Source organism: Trichechus manatus, unplaced genomic scaffold, assembly GCF_000243295.1.
Source record: "Trichechus manatus latirostris isolate Lorelei unplaced genomic scaffold, TriManLat1.0 scaffold00027, whole genome shotgun sequence".
In the NCBI taxonomy this organism is placed as follows: domain Eukaryota; kingdom Metazoa; phylum Chordata; class Mammalia; order Sirenia; family Trichechidae; genus Trichechus; species Trichechus manatus.
Window position 1 is genome coordinate 2,094,736 of NW_004443963.1, and position 22,439 is coordinate 2,117,174.

At 40.6% G+C, this 22,439-nt stretch overlaps 1 protein-coding gene across 1 annotated transcript in view; it reads left to right on the top strand.

The window, feature by feature from the left end:
* Nucleotides 1-21,480, top strand: part of SPIC (Spi-C transcription factor) — a 94,077-nt gene extending 72,597 nt beyond the window's left edge. Inside the window, exons 2-7 of the mRNA XM_004374010.1 lie at nt 5,382-5,589; nt 6,791-6,891; nt 10,489-10,582; nt 12,328-12,440; nt 16,802-16,910; nt 21,053-21,480. Coding sequence (XP_004374067.1) covers nt 5,382-5,589; nt 6,791-6,891; nt 10,489-10,582; nt 12,328-12,440; nt 16,802-16,910; nt 21,053-21,480 — 1,053 coding nt within the window. The remainder of the gene's footprint in view (nt 1-5,381; nt 5,590-6,790; nt 6,892-10,488; nt 10,583-12,327; nt 12,441-16,801; nt 16,911-21,052) is intronic.
* Nucleotides 21,481-22,439: the final 959 nt, after the last annotated feature.

The following is a 22,439-nucleotide window of genomic DNA, read 5'->3' on the forward strand; positions in this document are numbered from 1 at the left end:
GAAGAACGTGGCATCAGGGTTGGAGGAAGACTCCTTAGCAACCTGCGTTATGCAGGTGACACAACCTTGCTTGCTGAAACTGAAAAGGACTTGAAGCACTTACTGATGAAGATCAAAGACCACAGTTTTCAGTATGGATTCCGCCCCAACAAAAACAAAACAAAAATCCTCACAATTGGACCAATAAGCAACCTCATGATAAACAGAGAAAAGATTGAAATTGTCAAGGATTTCATTTTACTTGGATCCACAATCAACTCCCATGGAAGCAGCAGTCAAGAAATCAGAAGATGCATTGCATTGGGTAAATCTGCTGCAAAAGACCTCTTTAAAGTGTTGAAAAGCAAAGATTTCACCTTGAAGACTAAGGTGTGCCTGACCCAAGCCATGGTGTTAACAATCACCTCATATGCATGTGAAAGCTGGACGATGAAAGAGGAAGACTGAAGAACTGACGCCTTTGAATTGTGGCATTGGCGAAGAATATTGAACATACCATGGACTGCCAAAAGGAGAAACAAATTGGTCTTGGAAGAAGTACAACCAGAATGCTCCTTAGAAGCAACGATGGCAAGGCTCTGTCTCATATACTTTAGACATGTTATCAGCAGGGATCAGTCCCTGTAGAAAGACATCATGCTTGATAAAGTAGAGGGTCAGTGAAAAAGGAAGACCTTCAATGAGATGGATTGACCCAGTGGTTGCAACAAAAGGCTCAAGCATAACAATGATTGTGAGGATGGCACAGGACCAGGCAGTGTTTTGTTCTGCTGTACACGGGTTGCTATGAGTCGGAACTGATGTGACAACACCTAACAACAACAACATACTTTTAAATAAATCTTAAAAAAGAAACCAAGAAAAACTTGAAAAATCAATGTGCTAAAACCTTTGTAAGAATGGTTTTTGGCATTGAAAAATTTTTTTGTTAATAAAAATAAATTTAAAACTGAGGCAGTCTTGCCTTTAGCTTATGTGTTTCCTGAAAGATACAACTTTTAAAGCAATGCTGTTATCTGTCAACATTTCCTAGAGATCGTATCTGAAAAGCTGAATTGAGGATGAGAAGATTCTAATCCCTAAATCTAACACTAACTCACTCTGTGACCTCTGATCTCTCTGTCAATTTTTTCACCAGCAAAGTGGGGATAAGACTTGCCTGCTGGCGTCATAGGGCTATTGGGAGAGCTAAATAATACAATGTACTCATTTATTTATTCATCCTTCATTGAGGTCTGATGTTGGATTATAGACATGTGAGGAGTGGTCTTTTCCCCTCTGGAGTTGTCAAAGTAATACAGTGAAGATGATGCTGAAAATGCAAATCTTACAAAAATATAAGGTTATGTGATTATGGTGGTGGTAGTTACCATGAAGATTATTCTGAAAGTTATAAAATTTATCCAAGTGAAAAACTGGAGCAAAGCAGTACTGAAAATTCCTTGAAGAAGCTCTTTGAAAGGTTTCTCTCTTTCTTTTCTAACCTTACCAAAGGTACTCTATAGATTTTTTTTTTTAATGGGTGTTTTCTTTGTTAACTGCATTTAGCTGATAATAGTTTAATATAAAGAGACCATGTATTTCATAATGAATTCCAACTGGTACTAGAAACTTATAACTGGTTATAGGATCATAGCTATAATTTGGGATCTCACTAATGTGACAGTTTTCCAAACTTTTTGAGCTCAGAAGACCCATCCTTACCCTCAGGTATCCAGCTAACTTCTGTGAGAACTGGATGCTGCTTCATTATAACAAAGGACATTATGGCCCTGCTAGTAGGTTTCACTGAAACATGGACAGCTGTCATTCACAAATTGCTGAAACAACATATTCTTAACTGAAAGGACCTAGAGATGAAGCTGAATCAATTGACAGCCTGTCTTCTTAGTGAACTAGAAAATAAAAATAGGCATTTTGAGTCCACTAAGAGAAGCAGGGAGGAGTGGTTCCTCTCTCCCTTTCCCGGGCTAATGAATGGGTTAGATTCAGCAGCTTCTGAAGCCAGAAGGGCTGAAGTAGATGGAGTAACATGTTTGCACTTCAGTTCCAGAATAAAAAGAATTCATCCGTGGTTTATCTCCCCTCTCCCTGTATAGGGAGTTCCTGAGTGGTACAAATGGTTAACTCTCTTGGCTGTTAACTGAAAGGTTGGCAGTTTGAGTCTGCCCAGAGGCATATTAGAAGAAAGTCATGGCGATCTCCTTCCGAAAAATCAGCCACTGAAAACCTTATGGAGCACAGTTCTACTCTGACACACACGGAATCACCATGAATCAGAGTCAACTTGATGGCAACTAGTAATCCCTGGCTAGAATGCAATCAGGTATACCAGTAGGTCATTAGAACTTAGCTGTGTCCTTGCACAGGATTAGTCGTGGTTCAGAACATGGGTACTAATAAATCACCATCCCTTCAGTGCCTCCATGGGGACATGAGAGTAGTTCTATTGTCTCACCCTTCTCTGTAGAGCTGGGTGGTTTTCTACTAGTCCTTGTGTCAGTGATGACTTCCCTGATGGTACAAACACTGGTTGTTCCGTGTCGGTGAGTTGATTATGACTCATAGTGACCCTATAGGACAGGGTAGAATTGCCCCATAGGATTTCCAAGGCTGTAAATCTTTACGGAAGCAGACTACCATATCTTTCGTCCACGGAGCTGCTGTGGGTTCCAACTGCCAACCTTTCAGTTAGCAACTGAGCACTTAACCACTGTGCCACCAGGACTCCTACACTGGTAGGAGCTATTAAAGTAAATACATAGAGCCTATGAAGAGTATCTGGACAACCTGGTTATTGGAAAGAGCCACCAGATATTGCCAGGGAAGACCTGGGTTTTGAGTCTCGGTTCTGCCACTTAGTTATGAGCTAGGCCATAGGTCCCAGATCTGGTGAAATAGGGGCCTTTTTGATGCTAATAACTATCATAGTACGTTACTACACTTCTCATTCACTGTCAAGCCTATAGAGAATCCTATGGCATAAGGCCATTAGCACATTCTCATTCTCACTCAATAGATAAGGAAGTAAAGTCAGGTTGAAGGGCGGAGAGCCTCTGGATGGAGTCAGGTAGAACTGGTTTGAAAACCTTCACCTCTATCACTCACTAGCTGTGTGACCTTGGGTAAGTACTTATCCTCCCTGAACCTCTGCTTCCTCATCTGTAAAATAGGGATAATTATAAAGCAGGAGAAAACATTTGTTGAGCATTTATTAAATGCCAAGACTGTCCCAAGTACATGAGATGGATTTACTTAGATAAATTTCACAGTTACACTATGTGGTAAGTAAAATTACTATTCACATTTTACAGAAGAGGAAACTAAGTGGTTACATTTATGCAACTGGGAGGTGTGGAACCACAATTTGAATTTAGGGGTAATAATACCACCTCACAGCATTATCGTGAGGTTTATATAATCTATCGTGATAACATATGTGGAAGTAAATCTATAATAAGAGTAGCACAAAGGATGGGAGGGGATATAGACAGACATATACTATAATAAGGTTCTTACATTATACATGAAGTGGTAGACTCTGGTAAATTAAGGATGTGTATTGCAATCCCTGGAGAGTTCACTAAAAAAAAGTACAGAAGTATATCATATCATATTATATATTGGATTATATTATAAAAAGCTTACAGAGGAGATAAAGTGGAATAATAAAAACACTAATTTAATCCAAGAGAAGTCAGGAAAGGAAGAACAAAGGAACAAAAAATAAATGAGACAAATAGCAAATTGCAAGATGGTAGACTTAAATCCAATCATATCAGTAATTACTAAATTGGACTAAACACTAAAAAGGCAGATATTTTCAAATTGGTTAAAAAAGCAATATCCAATTACATGCTACTTAACAAGACATACTTTAAATATAAAGACAGATGAATTAGGTTGAAAGTAAAAATATATGTCATGCAAACCCTAAGGATAAGAAAGTTGGTGTATTTACTATCAAAGTAGACTCCAACACACAGAGGATTACAAGAAAGAAAGACAAATTTTATAGTGATAAAGGGCTTAATTCATAAAGAACACATAACAATTCTAAATGAGTATGTATCTAATAACAGAGCTTCAATATACATGATGCAAAAATTGACAGAACTAAATGGAAAAACAGACAAATCCACAATTATAGTTGGAGAATTTAATATCCCTTTTCTAGCAATTGATAGAACAAGCACGCACACACAAAAAAAACAAAAACAAAAAAACAGTAAGGATATGGAAAATCCTAGACCTAACTGATGTTTATAAGACACTACATACAATAACTGCAAATTATACATTCTTTCAAGTGCAAATGGAACATTCATCAAGATAGACCTTATGATGGGCACAAAACAAGTCTCAATGACCTTCAAAGAATAATCTATTGCAAGTAAAATGAGGGTGAGGGTTAACTATTTATCTCATCGTTTATGATTCTGAGTTCTACTCTGACATAGGAAATTTTCTAGCCCCTTCTCCGCAGTTTGCTAAAAATTCTTTTGTTAATTAGCTTTCCAGAGATCCAACCAATATTAATATCAAATTCTTCAATCCTTCAAACAATTGTGTTGTTTAAATAGAAATTGCAAGGAATGGTAAGACTTGAACTTGGTCTCCCTTTTCCTGGGTTCTGCAGTTCCCTATTCTCAGAAAATGCAATCTCTCACCTGAAGCTTGGCACAATATGATTTAGAGACTGGCACACTGTTGCTTAAGATTTTCTAAAATAATCTTAGTTGCCACTGAGGACAATGAACTTCTGTAAAAGGGAAGCTGTCAATCAGGGATCCTTTCTGCCTTTAGCCCTTAGCCTATTACTCAGCATGCTTCTGAAGTTGAGGGAGACAATGGTGTCTCCGCCCCTCCAGAAAAAGATGCTGTGTGCGCGTGTGTGCGTGTGCGCGTGTGCGCGTGTGCTAAAATGTAGCCGGGGCTCTAAAACCCAGGTTCATGGGCCTCAGGAGGAGGATTTGCCTGAAAATGTGTGTTAATGGCTTTTTCCAGGGGAGAGAACTCCTGGCTTTCATCAGATTATCAAGGAAGAAGCCATGACCTCTAAAAATGCTAAAAGAGCTATTGCCTCTTCTTTTCAAGTTACCTAAAGCATCTTCACACCTTAGCCCTACAAAGGACCCCAAGGTTGTTTTCTCTGTTCTCATCTCTGATAGACGGTTGTATCAAAATGTATTCAATATACTCGCTGGTTTCACTAACAAAGCTAATAAAAGCACTAACAAAAGCAGCAACTCCCGCTTCCACTCAGTACTTTTCTTCAGGATCCATTTATTAACATCCTGTAGAATAAAACTCTAGAGACAATGCTGGCTTAGAAAGTCACTTGTGTTTTTTTCTTTTTTGTTCATTTTTCAAATGCTTAGCCTGCACTACGTGACAAGCACTTATTGGGTGCTATAGGTCCTGCCTTGGAGACTGAGAAACTTGCCCTAAAGGAACCTATAGTGCAGATAGAGGAGCCCAGCACGGTGGTGGAGAGCATGGAAGTCAGATGGACCCAGGCCTGGATCCCACCCAGCCCACCTCTCACTAGCAGCTGGACCTTAGAAAAATCACTGCACGTGTTTGAACGTCAGTTTTAGATTCTGTATCTGTGAAATGGTGCTATGCAAGTAACCACTCCCATCTGTGCGTTTTGATTCTTTCAGGTTTGATGCTTGGGTTGTATGTCCAGTCTTGCCTCTCTGTCACCCAGGCTCTTTTTGCCCCAGACCCACTGGCTTTCCTTCTGTGCTTTGAATAAAGCAAACTCATTTCCAGCCCAGTTTCTATACACGAGCTATTACCTCTGCCAGAGATCTGGATCGTTTTTTTCTTTTAATTATGATAAAATATATATAACATAAAATTTGTCATTCTAACCATTTTAGGTGTCGGATTCAGTGGCATTAATTACATTCACAATATTGTACAACCTCATCACCATCTATTTCCCAATCTTTTTTCATAGCCTTCTCCTGCTTTTCTCTGCTTTTCTTTTGCTCACTCCTTCTTACCCTTTGGTTTCAGCTTATAGGTTGGGTTCCCTCTTCAGAGATTTTTCCTGGCCATTCACCATCATCACATGCACTCTATTAACTTTTTCTCTTTTACTTTCTCAATACTTACCACTATCTAGGGGAGCCCCGGTGGGTGCAGCAGTTAAGAGATCGGCTGCCTAACCAAAAGGTTGGCAGTTCGAATCCACCAGCCACTCCTTGGAAACCCTATGGGTCAGTTCTATTTTGTCCTATAGGGTTGCTATGAGTCGGAATCCAAGCGATGTCAACTGTTTTTTTTTTTTCCGAGTTACCACTATCTGATAATTCTCTACTTTGCTTATCTGTTTGTTTGTAATATCTTCTCATTAGAACTTGTTCAGTGCTGTAGCTCCTGGGTGTAGAACGCTACTCAGCAGAGTGAAATGCCCAGTGATATACACTTGTTGAATGATTGAAACAATGATGGGTGTGATCGGTGTAGACAAAGGGCTGGTGCAGATTAAAAGCAAATCACCATTAGTGATTGCGGTTTTATACTTGTTATTATAACATCTACATTTCAGAAGTGGGCGGTGCATTTACATTTGCATAACAAATTAGGTCAAAAAAGTAGTTGGTTTAGAACAATAGTCCCATATCAAAATAAGCTCACCTTCCAAGAATGCAAAACAGAAAAATCACACGCAGTTTTTAAACAGCGCCCCCACCTCACTCTCCCCACCCACAAGATTTACAAAAAATTCTTAGGCGGTTTTCCCCCTGGCCAAATGTGACAACTGTTAAAATGGCAGGTTACAAACTAGGTAAAGGAGATGCAGATGTGTGTCTCAGAGGAGGGGAAGATTACTTCTACCTGGCACATGTGGATGCTAGGTGGGACTCTGATGGACAGGTAAGATGGAAGGGGTGAATGGGTAGGTGGGTGTACTGGGAAGGAGGCATTATAAATGGAGGGCCCAGTGCCAAGGCTGGCACAAGTCAGGAAAGGGCAGTGCCAGGAGGAAGCTTGGTGGGAAGCTTGAGGCCTCTCCCCCAAATTTCCATCAGAGCCACCAAAAGCCATCCCATGTAAGGCTGAGGGTTCTCAAACTCAATTAGAGAACTGGGTTTGCTCTGTACATGCAGTAGCTTCAAGGTATGTTCAACCAGATCACCACCCATAAGCCTCTGCTAACCATTCTGGGTTCCTGAGTGGTTCAAAGGGTTTGTGCTCCACTACCAACCAATAGGTTGGAGGTTCAAACACATTCGGCAGCACCACAGAAGAAAGACCTGGCAATCTGTTTCTGTAAAGATTACAGGCAAGAAAGCCCTATGGAGCAGTTCTACTCTGTAACACGTGGGGTTGCCATGCGTGAGTCGGAGTCCACTCCATGGCAAAGAGTTCTTTTTTTTAAACCATTTTAGAGCCTCTTCTGGATCCAGTATAGAGGGAAGACAGTAGCATGGACCCACTCGCCTTCTCTGACATGAGTGGTGGAAATAAGGTCGAGGCTGGACATGAACGAAGAACCTCGAATGCCGGGGCAAGGGCTCTAAGCCTCTGAGATCACTAAGTAAGGGATCAGTGAACTACCCTGAGTAAATTGCTTTAGGAGGAAAGAACAGATTTGGGAGGCCAGAATGAAGGCTGTTAATAGTCCAGGTAAGAAAGGCAATATAGGGTCCAGAATTGGAGGAGACGCACTAGAAATAAAGGATGGGTGAGAGTTGTGTAAACCAAACCAATCCTGTTGCCATCAAGTAGATTATGACTCATGGTGACCTCACGTATTACAGAGTAGAACTGCTCCATAGGATTTTCTTGGCTGGGTGGCGCAAACGGTTTGCACTCACTGCTAACCTAAAAGTTGAAACTCACCCAGCAGCACCGCAGAAGAAAGGCCTGCTGATCTGCTTCCATAAAGATTACAGCCAAGAAAACCCTATGGAGCAGTTCTACGCTGTAACACATGGGGATTCCATGAGTTGGAATTGACTTGACAGCAACTGGTTTGTTTAATTTTTATAGACGCAGATTTCCAGGCCTTTCTTCTGTGGCACTGCTGGGTGTGTTCAAACTGCCAACCTTTCAGTTAGTAGCCGAGAGCAAACCGACTGCACCCCAAGGCCCTGAGAATTGTATGTTGTTGTTGGGTGCTACCTGACAGCGTAGAACAACCTCATAGGATTTGCTAGGCTGTAGTCTTTACGGGAGCAGATCGCCAGATCTTTCCGCTCACGGAGCATGCTTATAGGTTCGAACCACCGACCTTGTCAGTTAGCAGCCAAGCACTTAACCATTGTGCCACCAGGTCTCCTTAAGAGTTGTATAGGTCAGAGGTTTCCATTGGGGGTATGCAGGCTTGATGAGCTGCAACCTATACTGGGCCGAGGTTTCACAGGGCTTGTTACACTGCTTTTGACCCATAGAACACAAAAGATTATGTGCCCTTTCAAAATAATAGCTCTTCGTATTTGCTGGCTGTATCATGAAATAGAAATTAAGAAGGCACTGTATCTTTTAAAAAAAATCCCCTCGTAGCACTTCCTTAAAAACAGCTACTTAATGCCATTCTGCCAGTGAGTTCTTAAACAATTCTGTCTTTAACACGTCTGATATTAATGAAGCATCTTCCTAAACGGTTGAAGTGTTCTTCCTGGTAAGTTTTTCAAAATACATTGTAATAACTGTTAGTTTTCTCCTTTGGCTTAGTGTTTCTTATTGATTGCTTGTTGTGTTACAGGAAATTTTAAATTATTGAAGTCATTGATAATGTTTTCAAGCTTTTCCTTCCCTTTGGGTTTACTATTTTTAAGGGTAGAAGTAGTTGTACTGAGCTGGGGGTATTTTAGTCAAAGCCGGCAGCTTCATTTTAAGTACTTATTTCAAAGTACACATTTGCTTCGATGCTGATGAGTTGAGGCACAATTAACTGAAAAAGATTGACATAGCCTTACGAAAATATTTACTACTGAATAACACTTCTTTAGGGACCATAACCTAACCATTAATTTATGTATTTTCTTCTCATATTCTCTTTTTAATTGAGCAGAGTAGAATTTTGATGTTTGACATTTATTATATTGATATGAATATTTATAATATTGACTTGTTTATATTACATCATTACATTGTGCAGGGTTAAATGCTAAAGAGTAAATTCATTGTGTTTGCAGGATAAATGTGAAGAACTTCTATAAAAGGAGTTGCTGGATATGCTATATGAAATGATAAGCAATATTAGAGCCCCTTAGAGGGCTCCATGACACCTAAAGTTGTTTGAAAAAACACTGAAAAATTATAAATGGAGAGCTATGCTAAAGTACAAGCAGCCTTGATGGCGCAATGGTTAAGTGCTCACCTGCTAACCAAAAGGTCAGCAGTTGGAACCCACCAGCCACTCTGCAGGAGATTTACAGCCTTGGAAACCCTATGGGACAGTTCTACTCTGTCCTATAGGGTCACTGTGACTCAGAATTTGACTCCACAGCAATGGGTTTGGCTTTGGGTTATGCTAAGGTAAAAAGAATTGTCATGCTTCAAGAATTTTGCAATACTTAATGTTTTGATACATACTCTCAGTTACCTCCATATTATCTTATAAGTAAACAGTTTTGGCAATAAGATTTAATGTAAATTAAAACAACTCTATTTAGCTACTTTAACTTTGAATTTTTTGGTAACAGAAGAAAAGCAAAAAGAAATGTTTGTAGGAAATTTTGTAGAAAATTCATACTCATCAAAGAAAATTCACATGGTGTTTTTGGTTTATATAAGATATTTTCAGAAAATATTTTTAAGCAAGACCTTTTAATTCAGTGGCAAATTAAATAAAGATCATACTTAACTCCTTTTTACATATTAAACTTTTTTTTCAGAATCATCAATTTATTAATGAAGCATGGTAAGTTGGCATTTAAAATCTCTTTACTCTCCCTCCAATTTAAAGTTAAACTATCTGGATCATCCTAATAAGGGCATGAAATGCTTTGGGAAACAGTTCAATTTTAGGTCTTAGAGACACGCTTTTGAAATTTAAGAGCATTTCATCTTTAACTAATGATTCACATATTCTGTTCGATTGAAAATATTTCCTTGACCCCTTTTTCCAAGTCCACCTCCCCTGTTCTACAATCCTTTGCTAAAAGTTTTGTAAGGATATTAAATGTTATCATACTATAGAATCAATACTGTTTCCTGAATACTGTATTATACAGAGTGGTTCTCAACTGGCATTGATTTTGCCCTCCAGGGGACATTTGCAGATGTCTGAGACATTTTTGACTGTCATGACTGTGGTGTTACTACTGGCATCTGGTGGGTAGAGGCCAGGGATGCTGCTAAACACCCTACAATGCACAGGACAGTCCCCACAAGAAAGACTAATCTGACCCAATATGTCAATAATGACAAAATTAAGAAATCCTCCTATGGACCAAATACTATTTTGTATTAGGAAAATTAATTGATAATGATAACTCCAGAGTTCTGCCATCGTTCTAACAGACTTGTATTGAACAAGACAAACTGGGTCAAGCATTTGAAGATGCCTTTGAGGTACTGAGGCAACACTCAACAGGCGATCTTCAGTACTCCCCAGGTAAAGATAAGCCGTTCCTCCTCTTACGCTGGTACGTCACATCGCTTGTTGGTCAAATATGCATGTAAGAATAGCCCCCGGAACAGAGAAGCCCATTTTTACCTAAGGCGTCTAGGATTATTTCTAACCAGGCAAAAATCATCCATGGTTACCCAGCCTAATTAAATGTAAAGTCTCAATATAAAAATACAGAGAGTGTGGTGAATGACATTCTACACAGAAATACAAAGACTTACAATTATCTGCTATTATTACTATCTGGTTGGCATTTATTCATCTAACAAAAAAAGCCTGTGGCCGTTGAGTCAATTACGACTCATAGCGACCCTAGAGGACAGAGTAGAACTGCCCCATTGGGTTTCCAAGGAGCGACTGGTGGATTCGAACTGCTGACCTTTTGCCTTGATGACAATTTTTTTTTTAAATTCTTATTGTACTTTAGATGAAGATTTACAGAACAAACTATCTTCTCATTAAACAATTAGTACAGAAATTGTTTTGTGACTTTGGTTACCAATCCCAAGACGTATCAACACTCTCCCCTTCTCGACCTTGGGTTCCCTATTACCAGCTTTCCTGCCCCCTCCTGCCTTCTAGTGCTTGCCCCTGGGCTGGTGTGTCCCTTTAGTCTTGTCTTGTTTTGTTTTATGGGCCTGTCTAATCTTTGGCTGAAGGGTGAACCTCAGGAGTGACTTCATTACTGAGCTAAAAGGGTGTGTGGGGACCATACTCTCGGGGTTTCTCTCGTCTCTGTCAGGCCAGTAAGTCTGGTCTTTTTTGTGTGTGTGAGTTAGAATTTTGTTTTACATTTTTCTCTATCTCTGTCCAGGACCCTCTATTGCGATCCCTGTCAGAGCAGTCGGTGGTGGTAGCCCAGCACCATCTAGTTGCGCTGGACTCAGTGTGGTGGAAGCTGTGATAGTTGTGATCCATTAGTCCTTTGGACTGAACTTTCCCTTGTGTCTTTGGTTTTCTTCATTCTCCCTTGCTCCAGACGGGGTGAGACCAGTGGAGTATCTTAAATGGCAGTTCACAAGCTTTTACGAACTGTTGACCTTTTGGTTAGCAGCCAAGCTCTTAACCACTGTGCCACCAGGGCTCCATTTATCTAATAGACATGTTATTTAGACTTTTCAGAAAAGGCTTTGCAACTGTTCTAATTTATCTTACAAATAGATACATTCTATCTGGTGAACAAGAGACCCTTACCTATTGTCTTATAGACTATAGGGATATAGCTTAGACAAGATGCAAACATTTCGCCTATTGAGTTTAAACAGGGTATTTCAGGAATAGGTCCATGGGTATGGCGCAAGTGGTTTGCGGTTGTCTGCTAACCTAAAGGTTGGCAGTTGGAACTTACCCAGCACAACCTTGGAAGAAAGTCCTGGCGATCTGCTTCCGTAAATATTACAGCCAAGAAAACCCTACGGACCAGTTCTACTCTATAACACATGGGGTTGCCATGAGTCAGAACTGACTGAAAGGCAAAAGGTTTTTTTTTTTTTTTTTTAACTGTGGGGATACTAAGATAAAAGAAATCTTGGGGTCTCAACCTGCAAGAAGCATGTATGCTAGTAAGGGAAATGGAATATGTAAACAAGTATCTGTAATACCAGCATAATGCGATACACACCATGAGAGAACATAGGAGGAGGAGGAGGCAGCAATTATGTAAACAAAAACGATATAAACTAAATGCTATAAACTTTGACTTTCAGTTTCTTTCTCTGTATTTAAATTAGACTACAAAAATTACCTGGCTTTCATCAACCATTGCCCTCATGTCAGAGGAAACTCCAGTTGCTATGGAATGTTGCCTACAGAGGAACCTGTCTATAATTGGAGAACCGTAATCGTGAGTACATTTCCCAGGAGACCACCCCCGAGTAACAAACAGCAAATGTCCCACTGGTGCCAGCCTTCCATGTGGAGTGTGCCAGCTGAAACCTAGCTTAAGGACAGCACTGACCGAAAAGGCTTGCTAACAGCCGTCAGTAGTAATGTAAACTCAATGGTCAAAGTGGATGATTGTCAGTAATGGTGTCAAGAGAAACTGTCCTTCATCATCAGGCTCCATCCAGCCTCAGAGTGGTTTGAATTACTTCCAGAAAGAGGCGGCATGGTTAGGGTTCCCAGGTTACTGCTTCTTCTTAGTCCGTCCAGAAGCAAACGAACAACAACAACAAAAAAACCAGTTGCGAACAAATCAGTTCTGACTCATGGTGACCCCATGTGGGTCAGAGTAGAACTGCTCCGCAGGGTTTTCAGTGGCTTTTGGAAGTGGGTCACCAGAACTTTCTTCTGAAGCACCTCGGGGTGGACTCAAACTGCCAACATTTTGGTTAGCAGCCAAGCGTACTGCCCAGGGACTCCAGTCCATCTAGAAAACTATAAAAAGTTAGGGTTCCCCTAAAAGCCATTGGGCAAAGATCCAAGCCAATCTTGCATTGACTTTACCTTTGATCCCCTCCCAACCTCAGAGGTCGCTACATGCATTGTTGTTGTTAGGGGCGGTCGAGTCAGTCCCAACTCATTCCACTACATGCATTGGACTAGTTCATTTATTGTTTTAGAAGCTTTCTGCAAAGGAAAATGTCCCCACCATCTCTCCATTATTTGTTCTTGAACATTATTTTCTTAATGTATCCAGTTAATAAAGCAGTATTAATGTGGTGGAGTATAAATATAAAATGATTTTTATTTTTCTTCACTCATGCTATGATCATCTTCAACCATGCTATGTCAAATGTCCCTTCCGTCCCTTAATGACATCTTGGGCAGATTCTATAGTTTCCCAGGCATGATTGGTTATTAAATGTCTAGTTTAAAGCTTCAGTCTCAAACTCAACTTCTATCCAGTCTCTTTGCAATCTCTGGCACAGGCTTGACCTGTTCAAGGGACTTAAAGTAGATGCTTCCTCTTTCCCTCCTCTTACACGTCCCTTTTATGGGTCTGGGTCCTCTGGGGTTAAAGAAGGAAGGAAGGATGAGGGGAAAAGGGCACATGTCTCACAACTTAACCCTAGTCCGAACCCTACCCTAGCCTTAAACCTAATACTAGCTCTAGTCATAGCCTTAATTCTACCCTTAACCTAACCTGAACCCTAATCCTAGACCTAACACTGCTTCTAATTCTAACCATAGACTAGCCCTAGCCTTCGCCCTAACCCTAGCTCTATTCCTAGTCCTAACCCAAATGCTAACCCTAACGCTAGTCTTTTCCCTAGCTCTAATTCTGCCCCTAAACCTAAAGCTAGACCTAACCCTAACCCTACCCTAACCCTAACACTTACCCTACTTTAGCCCTAACCCTAACCCCCTCTTTGAAGGAGCTTCTGTTTGAATCAGCTTCCCTGAGTACCTTTGACAGTCTTTAATGGTCTTCTGTGAGACAGGCAGGTCCCTCGGTGGCACAAATGGTTTACTCTTGGCTACTAACCTAAGGGTTGGTGGCTTGAACCCAGCTAGTGGTCCATAGAAGACAGGCCTGGCAATCTGCTTTGGTAAAAATGAAAAAAAAAAAAAAAAAAAACCCAAACCCATTGCCTCAAAGTTGATTCGGAGTTATGGCAACCGCACGTCTTACAGAGTAGAATGGAGTTCTGTAGGGTTTTCTTGGCTATAATCTTTATAAAAGCAGATCACCAGACCTTTCTTCCACAGTACTGGTGGGTGGGTTTGAACTGCCAACCTTTCAGTTAGTAGTTGAGTGCAAACCATTTGTACCACCCAGGGACCCCATAAGGATTACAGACAAGAGAACCCTGTGGAACAGTTCTACTTTGCAAGATGGGGTCACTGCCATGAGTCAGAAGGGCAGAAACTTAAGGCTTTATTTGCAGACTCTGCATTTCCCTACCTCCTAGGCTGTGACCCTGGGAAGAGGGGAGACCTCCAGCCCCTTCTTTGGGCTCTTAATTTGCAGCTCCTTCCCCTGTCCCCTGCTGGGCCTTGCCTCTCACTTCCCACCCCACTCCTGGCCCAGCCAGTACGGGCAGTGCCTAGGGAGCCCAGAGACCCAGCTCTTCCCAGGGACCAGCTGCCCCACCATCCCTGGCTTGAGGGTTGAGGGCAGCAGGTGTCAGCCTTGCTCTCAGCTGCCCCCTTCCCTACTCTCGTCCTCCTTGCTCTTCCTCTTTCCAGGCCAAGCCCTCTGATCTGCCTCCCACCCCCAGCCTGCCTCTTGTTTCTGCTCCCTTCAGTCTCAGACCTCTTACAGAGGCCAGCCCAAACTTCTCTCCAAATCAGGCTAGATACCTTCCGGCCCTCCAAGATGTGCAAGCTGTTCCATGCTCTTCCTTGCTCCTTTGCCAGCGAGGGATTGGGGATCATTACAAGGGGTCCTAATTCAGCACTGCTGGCCCATGATGAGAGAAACCCGGAATTGAATTCCAAACTGCTTGGAGGTGGTTGACACGGTTGGACCATCCCATGAAAATAAAAGTAGTAGGTTTTCTCTGTGAGCTTTGACCACAGAAATCTGGGTCAGAGCCTTCCTTCCTTCCCCACGTGTTCAGAAGGGAACTGAGTCCCATGGGGGTGGCCTAGCCTTGTCAGTAGTCCCCTCCAAGGCCCAGTGCCCCAGGTTCCAGAAGTCTGTGGTTACCCATCCACCATTTGCTATATTGCCATAGCTGTAGACCTTTCTTCTGCAGCACTGGTGGGTGGGTTTGAACTGCCAACCTTTCAGTTAGTCGGTGAATGCAAATCATTTGTGCCACCCTAGGGCCTCTGTAAAGATTAAAGCCAAAAAAAAAAAAAAAACCCTAAGGAGAGTATTACTCTGCAACATGGGGTCACCGCCATGAGTCACAATCAACTTGAAGACAATGGATTTTTGAGGGTTTTTTGTTTGCTTTTGGTGTGAGATAGGCATGCAAATAGTGTTCTCTCAGAACCTCTCCACAAGACATTTCTTTGAAGGGTCGGTTTTGGTTCCAGTTTAGCCTCTTCCACATTCATTAAGGGTTGCCAAGTAAAACATAGGATGCCCAATATTTTTATTTGCTAAATCTGGCAGCCCTACCTGCACTTCACCTCCCATCCCACAGCATGCACCACACAGCCTCTTGTGGTTGGGGGCTCTGCCTGCAAGGCAGCCCTCTTACGAGGGGTGTGGTAAGATGGTTCAAGCCCAGCACCTTCCACAGTGTCTAATCAACCCACCAAAAAACCAAACCCATTGCTGTCAGTTGATTCCGACTCATAGTAACCCTACAGGACAGAGTAGAACTGCCGCATAGGGTTTCCTATTCAGTAATCTTTATGGGAGCAGATCTCCAGGTCTTTTCTCCATGGAGCTGCTGGTGGGTTTGAATTGAGTGCTTTAACCATTGTGCCACCAGGACTTCCAACCAACCCATCAAAAAAAAAAAAAAAAGAAAGAAAGAAAACCAAACCCATTGCCGTCAAGTCTATTCCAACTCATAGCGACCCTATGGGACAGAGTAGAACTGCCCCACAGGGTTTCCAAGGAACAGCTGGTAGATTAGAATCGCCCACCATTTTGTTAGCAGCCAAGCTCCAAATGACTGTGCAACAGGGCTACAATCAACTCACCAAAAAAAAGAAAGAAAACCAAACCCATTGCCGTCAAGTCTATTCCAACTCATAGCGACCCTATAAGACAGAGTAGAACTACCCCCATAGGGTTTCAAAGTGCCAGCCTTTTGGTTAGCAGCCAAGCTCTTAACCAGTGCACCACCAGGGCTCCAGTCAACCCATAGGGACCTATATATCCTTGCCACATGGAACACAGGCTGTTTCCTTTGATCCCTTCTCTCAGCTCTGCCCTCCCTTGGCCGCCATCTTTCTCCTCTTATATCCTCTTACCCAGACGGGCATCCAATGTAAGAATGGAAGCCTGGCTTTCCTTCTTGCTGGAATTTCAATCTCTATTAATGATTCTTTTGGAGACTTCTCTCTCACTGGGCTTTTTTTAGAGGGTAAAGGAGAAGCAGGACACAGAACACCTCAGATTCTGTAGGAGGGCCAAAGTTTACCCCCGGTCCCTTGTTCCTCTCCTTATATAGACTTGGGAGATGGGAGAGGAAGAGGGTTGATCCTTGAGGACTGTTCTGCCCTGGGGAAACATCTGGCTGCAGCTGGGGGCAGTAACTTTTATAATATGGGCACGCTTAGCACTCTTTTTGCCTCCAGCCAGTTGGGGACCACAGAGAAAGTCCCACTTAACATTCTCCTGCATTATTTATATAGAACAGTGCTGCGGACTACTATTTTGAAGGAAATATTCATCAATCTCTGCAGAAAATCACTGAAAACCAGCTAGTACAACCTGCTGTTCTCCAGCAAAAGGGAGGAAAAGGTATGTTGATCTATTACTCCCTGTATAGGCAAAAGTACTAGATCTTCCTCAAAGCAGCTTTAAGGAGATTTCATATCTGAGTTTGGAATTGTATTAGCAAAACATTATCACACTTGAGGATAATTTAACTCTGGCTGACTGAGTCACTTTAAGCCACTGTAAGCCATTCACCTTCAGTGAAACTTTCTATTGCTTCCCAGAGATTTTAGGAAGCTGCAAAGTATCATTTAGTTCAAATAAACCTGTATTCAAGAATACCATGTCTATATTACAGGTTTAAATGGGAAACTTTTCCATTTCACAATATTTTTCTGATTATGGGGCCCTAAGATAGAAATCCTTTTTTTTTTTTTGCAAAAAAAAAAAAAATTTGATATTTCATAAATGTGAAATCATGACTTTATAAATTTAAGATGATGGTCTCATCTATCAGACTGGCAAAAACATTAAAGCTCAGTCATATCCTCTGTTGGTTAAGATGTGGGCTATACACACTCTCATGCACTATTGGAGGGAGTATAAATTGGTACAAATGTCAATTTGGCATTATCTGTCAATATTTTCAATGTTCATTCCTTTTGATTCTTAGACACTGTATAATCCACTGGGCTCTGGATTAATTGTTTAAGCTGGACTAATTACTTAATCCTTCTACCACAGTTTTCTCATTCAAACAACAAATAATAGTTGCATCTACATTGTAAGATAGCTGTAAAGACTAGATGAGAAAGTACACGTAAAATGTCAAGTTCATAGCCTGGCACTCTGGATAATTTCTCAAAATGCCATTAAGATGTGTGTGTGTGAATGTGTGTGTGTATGTATGTATATGTGTGTATATATGTGTATGTATTAGGATGTTCATTGCAATGTTGTGATTGTAAAAAACTGGAACTCACCATATCCATTAGTGTATAAGGTATAAGATGTATCCAAGATACATCCCAATTTTTCAAGGCAATTTTTAAAGTGATACTTTGTATTGTAAAATGATAGTTATTTAAAAGTATTTGACATGAACAGTTTTAGGGGTAACTTTTTGTGCCTACATAAAACAGTACAGTGTATTCTAGAATCAGAAAATTCTAAATATGCAATAATATTTTAACCTAACCATGAAAAATGTATAAAATCACAGAGATAAAATATAGTGTATCTCTGTACATTGATACTGAATACTGAACTATGGTAGTAATATAAGGGGAATAACACTTTCACCTCTGTCCAGCTGTTTATCTGTTTTTCTTAAAAGACACAAACTCCAGGGTGTGAAGTCTATATCTTTCCACTGATGTCTTTTGTGTGTGTGGCCTCACGCCATGAGGGGACACATCAACCAGCATTTTATGTTTTTAGATCTTAGCTTTCCACCTGAACAGGAATGCATTTGAAACAGGACAAAATTTCAAAATATTTTGGGCATTCATTATTGGGAGATAAATGTTGTTGTTAGGTGCCGTCGAGTAGACTCCAACTCATGGCGACCATATGTACAACAGAATGAAACACTGCCTGGTTCTGCGCCATCCTCACAATCGTTGCTATGTTTGAGCCTATTGTTGTAGTCACTGTGTTAATCCATCTCCTCAAGGGTCTTCTCTTTTTTGATGACCTTCTATCTTACCAAGCATGATGTCCTTCTCCAGGGATTGGTCCCTCCTGATAACATATCCAAAGTACATGAGACGAAGTCTTACCATCCTTGCTTCCAAGGAGCGCTTTGGCTGTATTTCTTCCAAAACAGACTTGTTCGTTCTTCTAGCAGTTCATGGTATATTCAGTATACCATGGGCATGTTGTTTTTGTTGTTAGGTGCCATCAAGTCAGTTCCTACTCATAGCGACCCTATGTACAACAAAACGAAACACTGCCTGGTCCTGCACCATCCTCATGATCATTGCTATGCTTGAGCCCATTGTTGCAGCCACTGTGTCAATCCATCTCGTTGCAGGTCTTTCCCTTTTTCTCTGACCCTCTACTTTACCAAGCATGATGTCTTTCTCCAGGGACTGACCTCTCCTGATAACATGTCCAAAGTATGTGAGACGAAGTCTCACCACTGTTGCTTCTAAAGAGCATTTGGGCTGTACTTCTTCCAAGACAGATTTGTTCGTTAGGGGTTACGAGTTACAACACATATTTTTGGGGAACATAACAGTACGTAGAGAATAAATGAAAGTGTATCTTTCCACTTCTTCCCATTCTAGTCCCCAGAAGCAACCATTGTCAACAGTTTGGTATTCTACCTCTGTCTAATCTCAAGGTCCCTTGGTGGCACAATTTGTGCTCAACTGCTAAATTAAAGGTTGGCAGTTCTTACCCACACAGCGGTACCACAGGTGAAGAGGCCTGGTAATCTGCTTTTGTTAAGATTACAGCCAAGAAAACCCTATGCAGCATTTCTACTCTGTAACACGTGATCGCCCTTGAGTTGCAATTGACTGGATGGCAAGTAAGAACATGTCTAATCTCTATATTGCTCTAATTTATTTAGCATATGTTATTTACTTTAAAAAGTGCATGATCCCATTTTTGTAATATTTAAAGGATAAACATACGTTTGTATATGCAAAAATAAGAAATATTTTCTAGAAATATGTAGGATAGACTGGGACTTTTACCTTATGCTTCCATTTGAATGTCTTAATATGAGTATATAATACTTTTATTTTTTAAAAAACATAAAAATTTAAGTGCTTTTTACAAATTAAAAACAAATTTGAAAAGATGATGATCCATTATGATTGACTTGATTGCCGGATGTGAGACAGAAGTGTTCTGTTTAAGGCTGTGACTTTAATTCATGTGTATTTTGGTAAGTCCCTTACATTTCTCAAGTCATAAACTCAAGATAATATAAGGCAAAAACCCTTTGAGGTTTTGGGATGAATGATGACTGATTCAAGCGTATTGCTCCCCGGAGACTGTTTAAAGCAGTAATTTGGGAATCCACTATCCTACTTTCTCAAAGGGAAAACGGAGTTTGGCTGTGGATTTTTTAGCTACTGACAGATTTGATGGAATGTAATGTTTACAGGCCAATTCGGAAGTCACAGAATGGGTTGTCTGTCTCTTAGGTTAAAGAAATCCAATCAACAAACCAAACAAAAACCACCACAGTGAATCGTCCGAGTTTCCTGTCAAGTTATTTTGAAATATAAAGGGCTGTGCTCCTAAAAAGATAAAAGCTCTGAAAGAATAATTTCATTTCATGGCAATGAAAAATATCACAATGCCTATTTTCAATGCTCGTAAAAATAATGTGAAAATGGCATGAAAATCTTTTTGGCATTTTCCACTCCAATTTTTTTCTATTTTTTGTTTTTCAAGTAATTATGCAGTCACAGAGTTACCTTTTTTTTTTAACCTAAGTCATTATTAATCCCATTAATATTACCTTATATTTGCATGCAGTTTTGCATCTACAAAATGCATTCACATTCTTTACCTCATTTGACTTGACTCGTTAGAATAAAGCCCCTTGCTTTCTGGAAATAGCTTTTGAAGCTTCTCTTTAAAACCACAAAAATTTGAAGTTCAATTTGCTTAGTTTTGTGGTTTTGAAGGAAACGTAACATTTGAACCATAAACCTGGTAGTTAAGATTTAACTGTGAAGAAAGACCACATGGCAAATGGGAGCCTCAGGTAAAGAGGGCCTGCTTCCGATGGGAAAAAAACAAACAAAATCTCTTGCTGTGGAGTTGATTCCAACTCACGGTGACCTAATGTGTCAGAGTAGAACTGTGCTCCATATGGTTTTCAGTGACTGATTTTTCAGAAGTAGATCATCAGGCCTTTCTTCCAAGGTGTCTCTGGGTGGATTCGAACCTCCAACATTTCCAACCTATTGGTTAGTAGCTAAGAGGATTAGCTGTTTGTACCACCCAGGGACTCCTTTCCAATAAAGGACAGTACAAAATTTTTGACATCTTCCCCAAGGTCCAGTTGAAACTTCATTTGGCCAAGTAGATTCTTGACCTTTAAGTCCCAGAAAATGATGCCATAAATACATTCCTAAGAGGGTGAATAGGAGGGAAAACTAGTCCTAATGCAGCTTGTAATTCTGTAGTCACTCAACAAACCCTGAGGATGTTCTCTGTTCAACCACGATGGAGTTTGACATTGCTTTCCTCCATTTTAGGCAGGAAGAAGCTCCGACTGTTTGAATACCTTCATGAATCCCTGTGTAACCCCGAGATGTCATCTTGTATTCAGTGGGTAGATAAAACCAAAGGCATCTTTCAGTTTGTATCAAAAAACAAAGAAAGACTAGCAGAACTTTGGGGAAAAAGAAAAGGCAACCGGAAGACCATGACTTACCAGAAAATGGCCAGAGCACTGAGGAATTATGGAAGAACTGGAGAAATCACCAAAATCCGGAGAAAGCTAACTTACCAGTTCAGTGAGGCCATTCTCCAAAGACTTTCTCCATCTTATTTCTTGGGGAAAGAGATCTTCTACTCACAGTACATCCAACCTGATCAAGAATATCATAGTTTAAATAACTGGAATGCAAGTTATAATCCTACGTATGCCAACTACCATGAGCTAAGTCACCCTGATTACTAAATATACCTTCATGTTTAATGGTTTCCTGGCATCAGAAACCTCTACTAGCTTCAGGATTTTTCTCTTAAAGCAAATACTGAAGAGAAAAAAAGAAATCAGTTAACTTGTTGCCATCTTTTCTAAAATAGCACACAATCTATACTAACTTTGGTGGAAAATTCTGCCATTGAACAACTTTAAAACTTCCATCTGGAAGTACAGACTAACCGTCCTTGCTATGACTACTCTATATGCAACTACTTTCTTCTAGATTAACAATGCCAATAGAGATGATTTGATTTATAGATTGATTTAAACTTTCTTCTGTTGTTCACTCAGGTGAAAAATTTCTCCAACATGTATCTGATAGCTTTAATAACAAAACAAAAAATGATTGCATATTACATACACGTTTTCATCATTCAAGATACAGTTTTCATGCCACATATGTTCATGGCTTTAAAAACTTCCACGGAGGATACTGGCGACGGTTGCACATGAACATAATCAGTGTCACTTAATTGCATATGTAAAAAATGTTGAATTGGCAAATGTTTTGCTATATATTTTTTTTACTATTAAGAATATAATATAATTAAGGCAATCAAAAAAATAATAAAAACTTCTGTGGCTATCCTGAAGTGTATTTTCTCTGCACTTTCACTCAAGTCTGTAGCTCTGTGGGGCTAAAGAAGTGATAGTCTAAGGAAAATGCTAACTTCCTTAATGATAAAACTCCAAAGTTTACGTCTTTGTGAAACCATCTTTGCGTTTCACTCCTCCCTTGAGTATGTCCAGCGCTAACGTTTCTGCTATTTACCACAAGGAGGTGCTGTTGCCCCGTTTTCTTTCCGGCTCAATCTTGGAACAAGGTTTCCTGCTCCCTTAACCTACTCTGGCTGGAACAGTTGAAACCAAAAACCAAACCTGATGCCGATTCCAACTCATGGCGACCTCATGCGTAACCGTGAAACACTTAG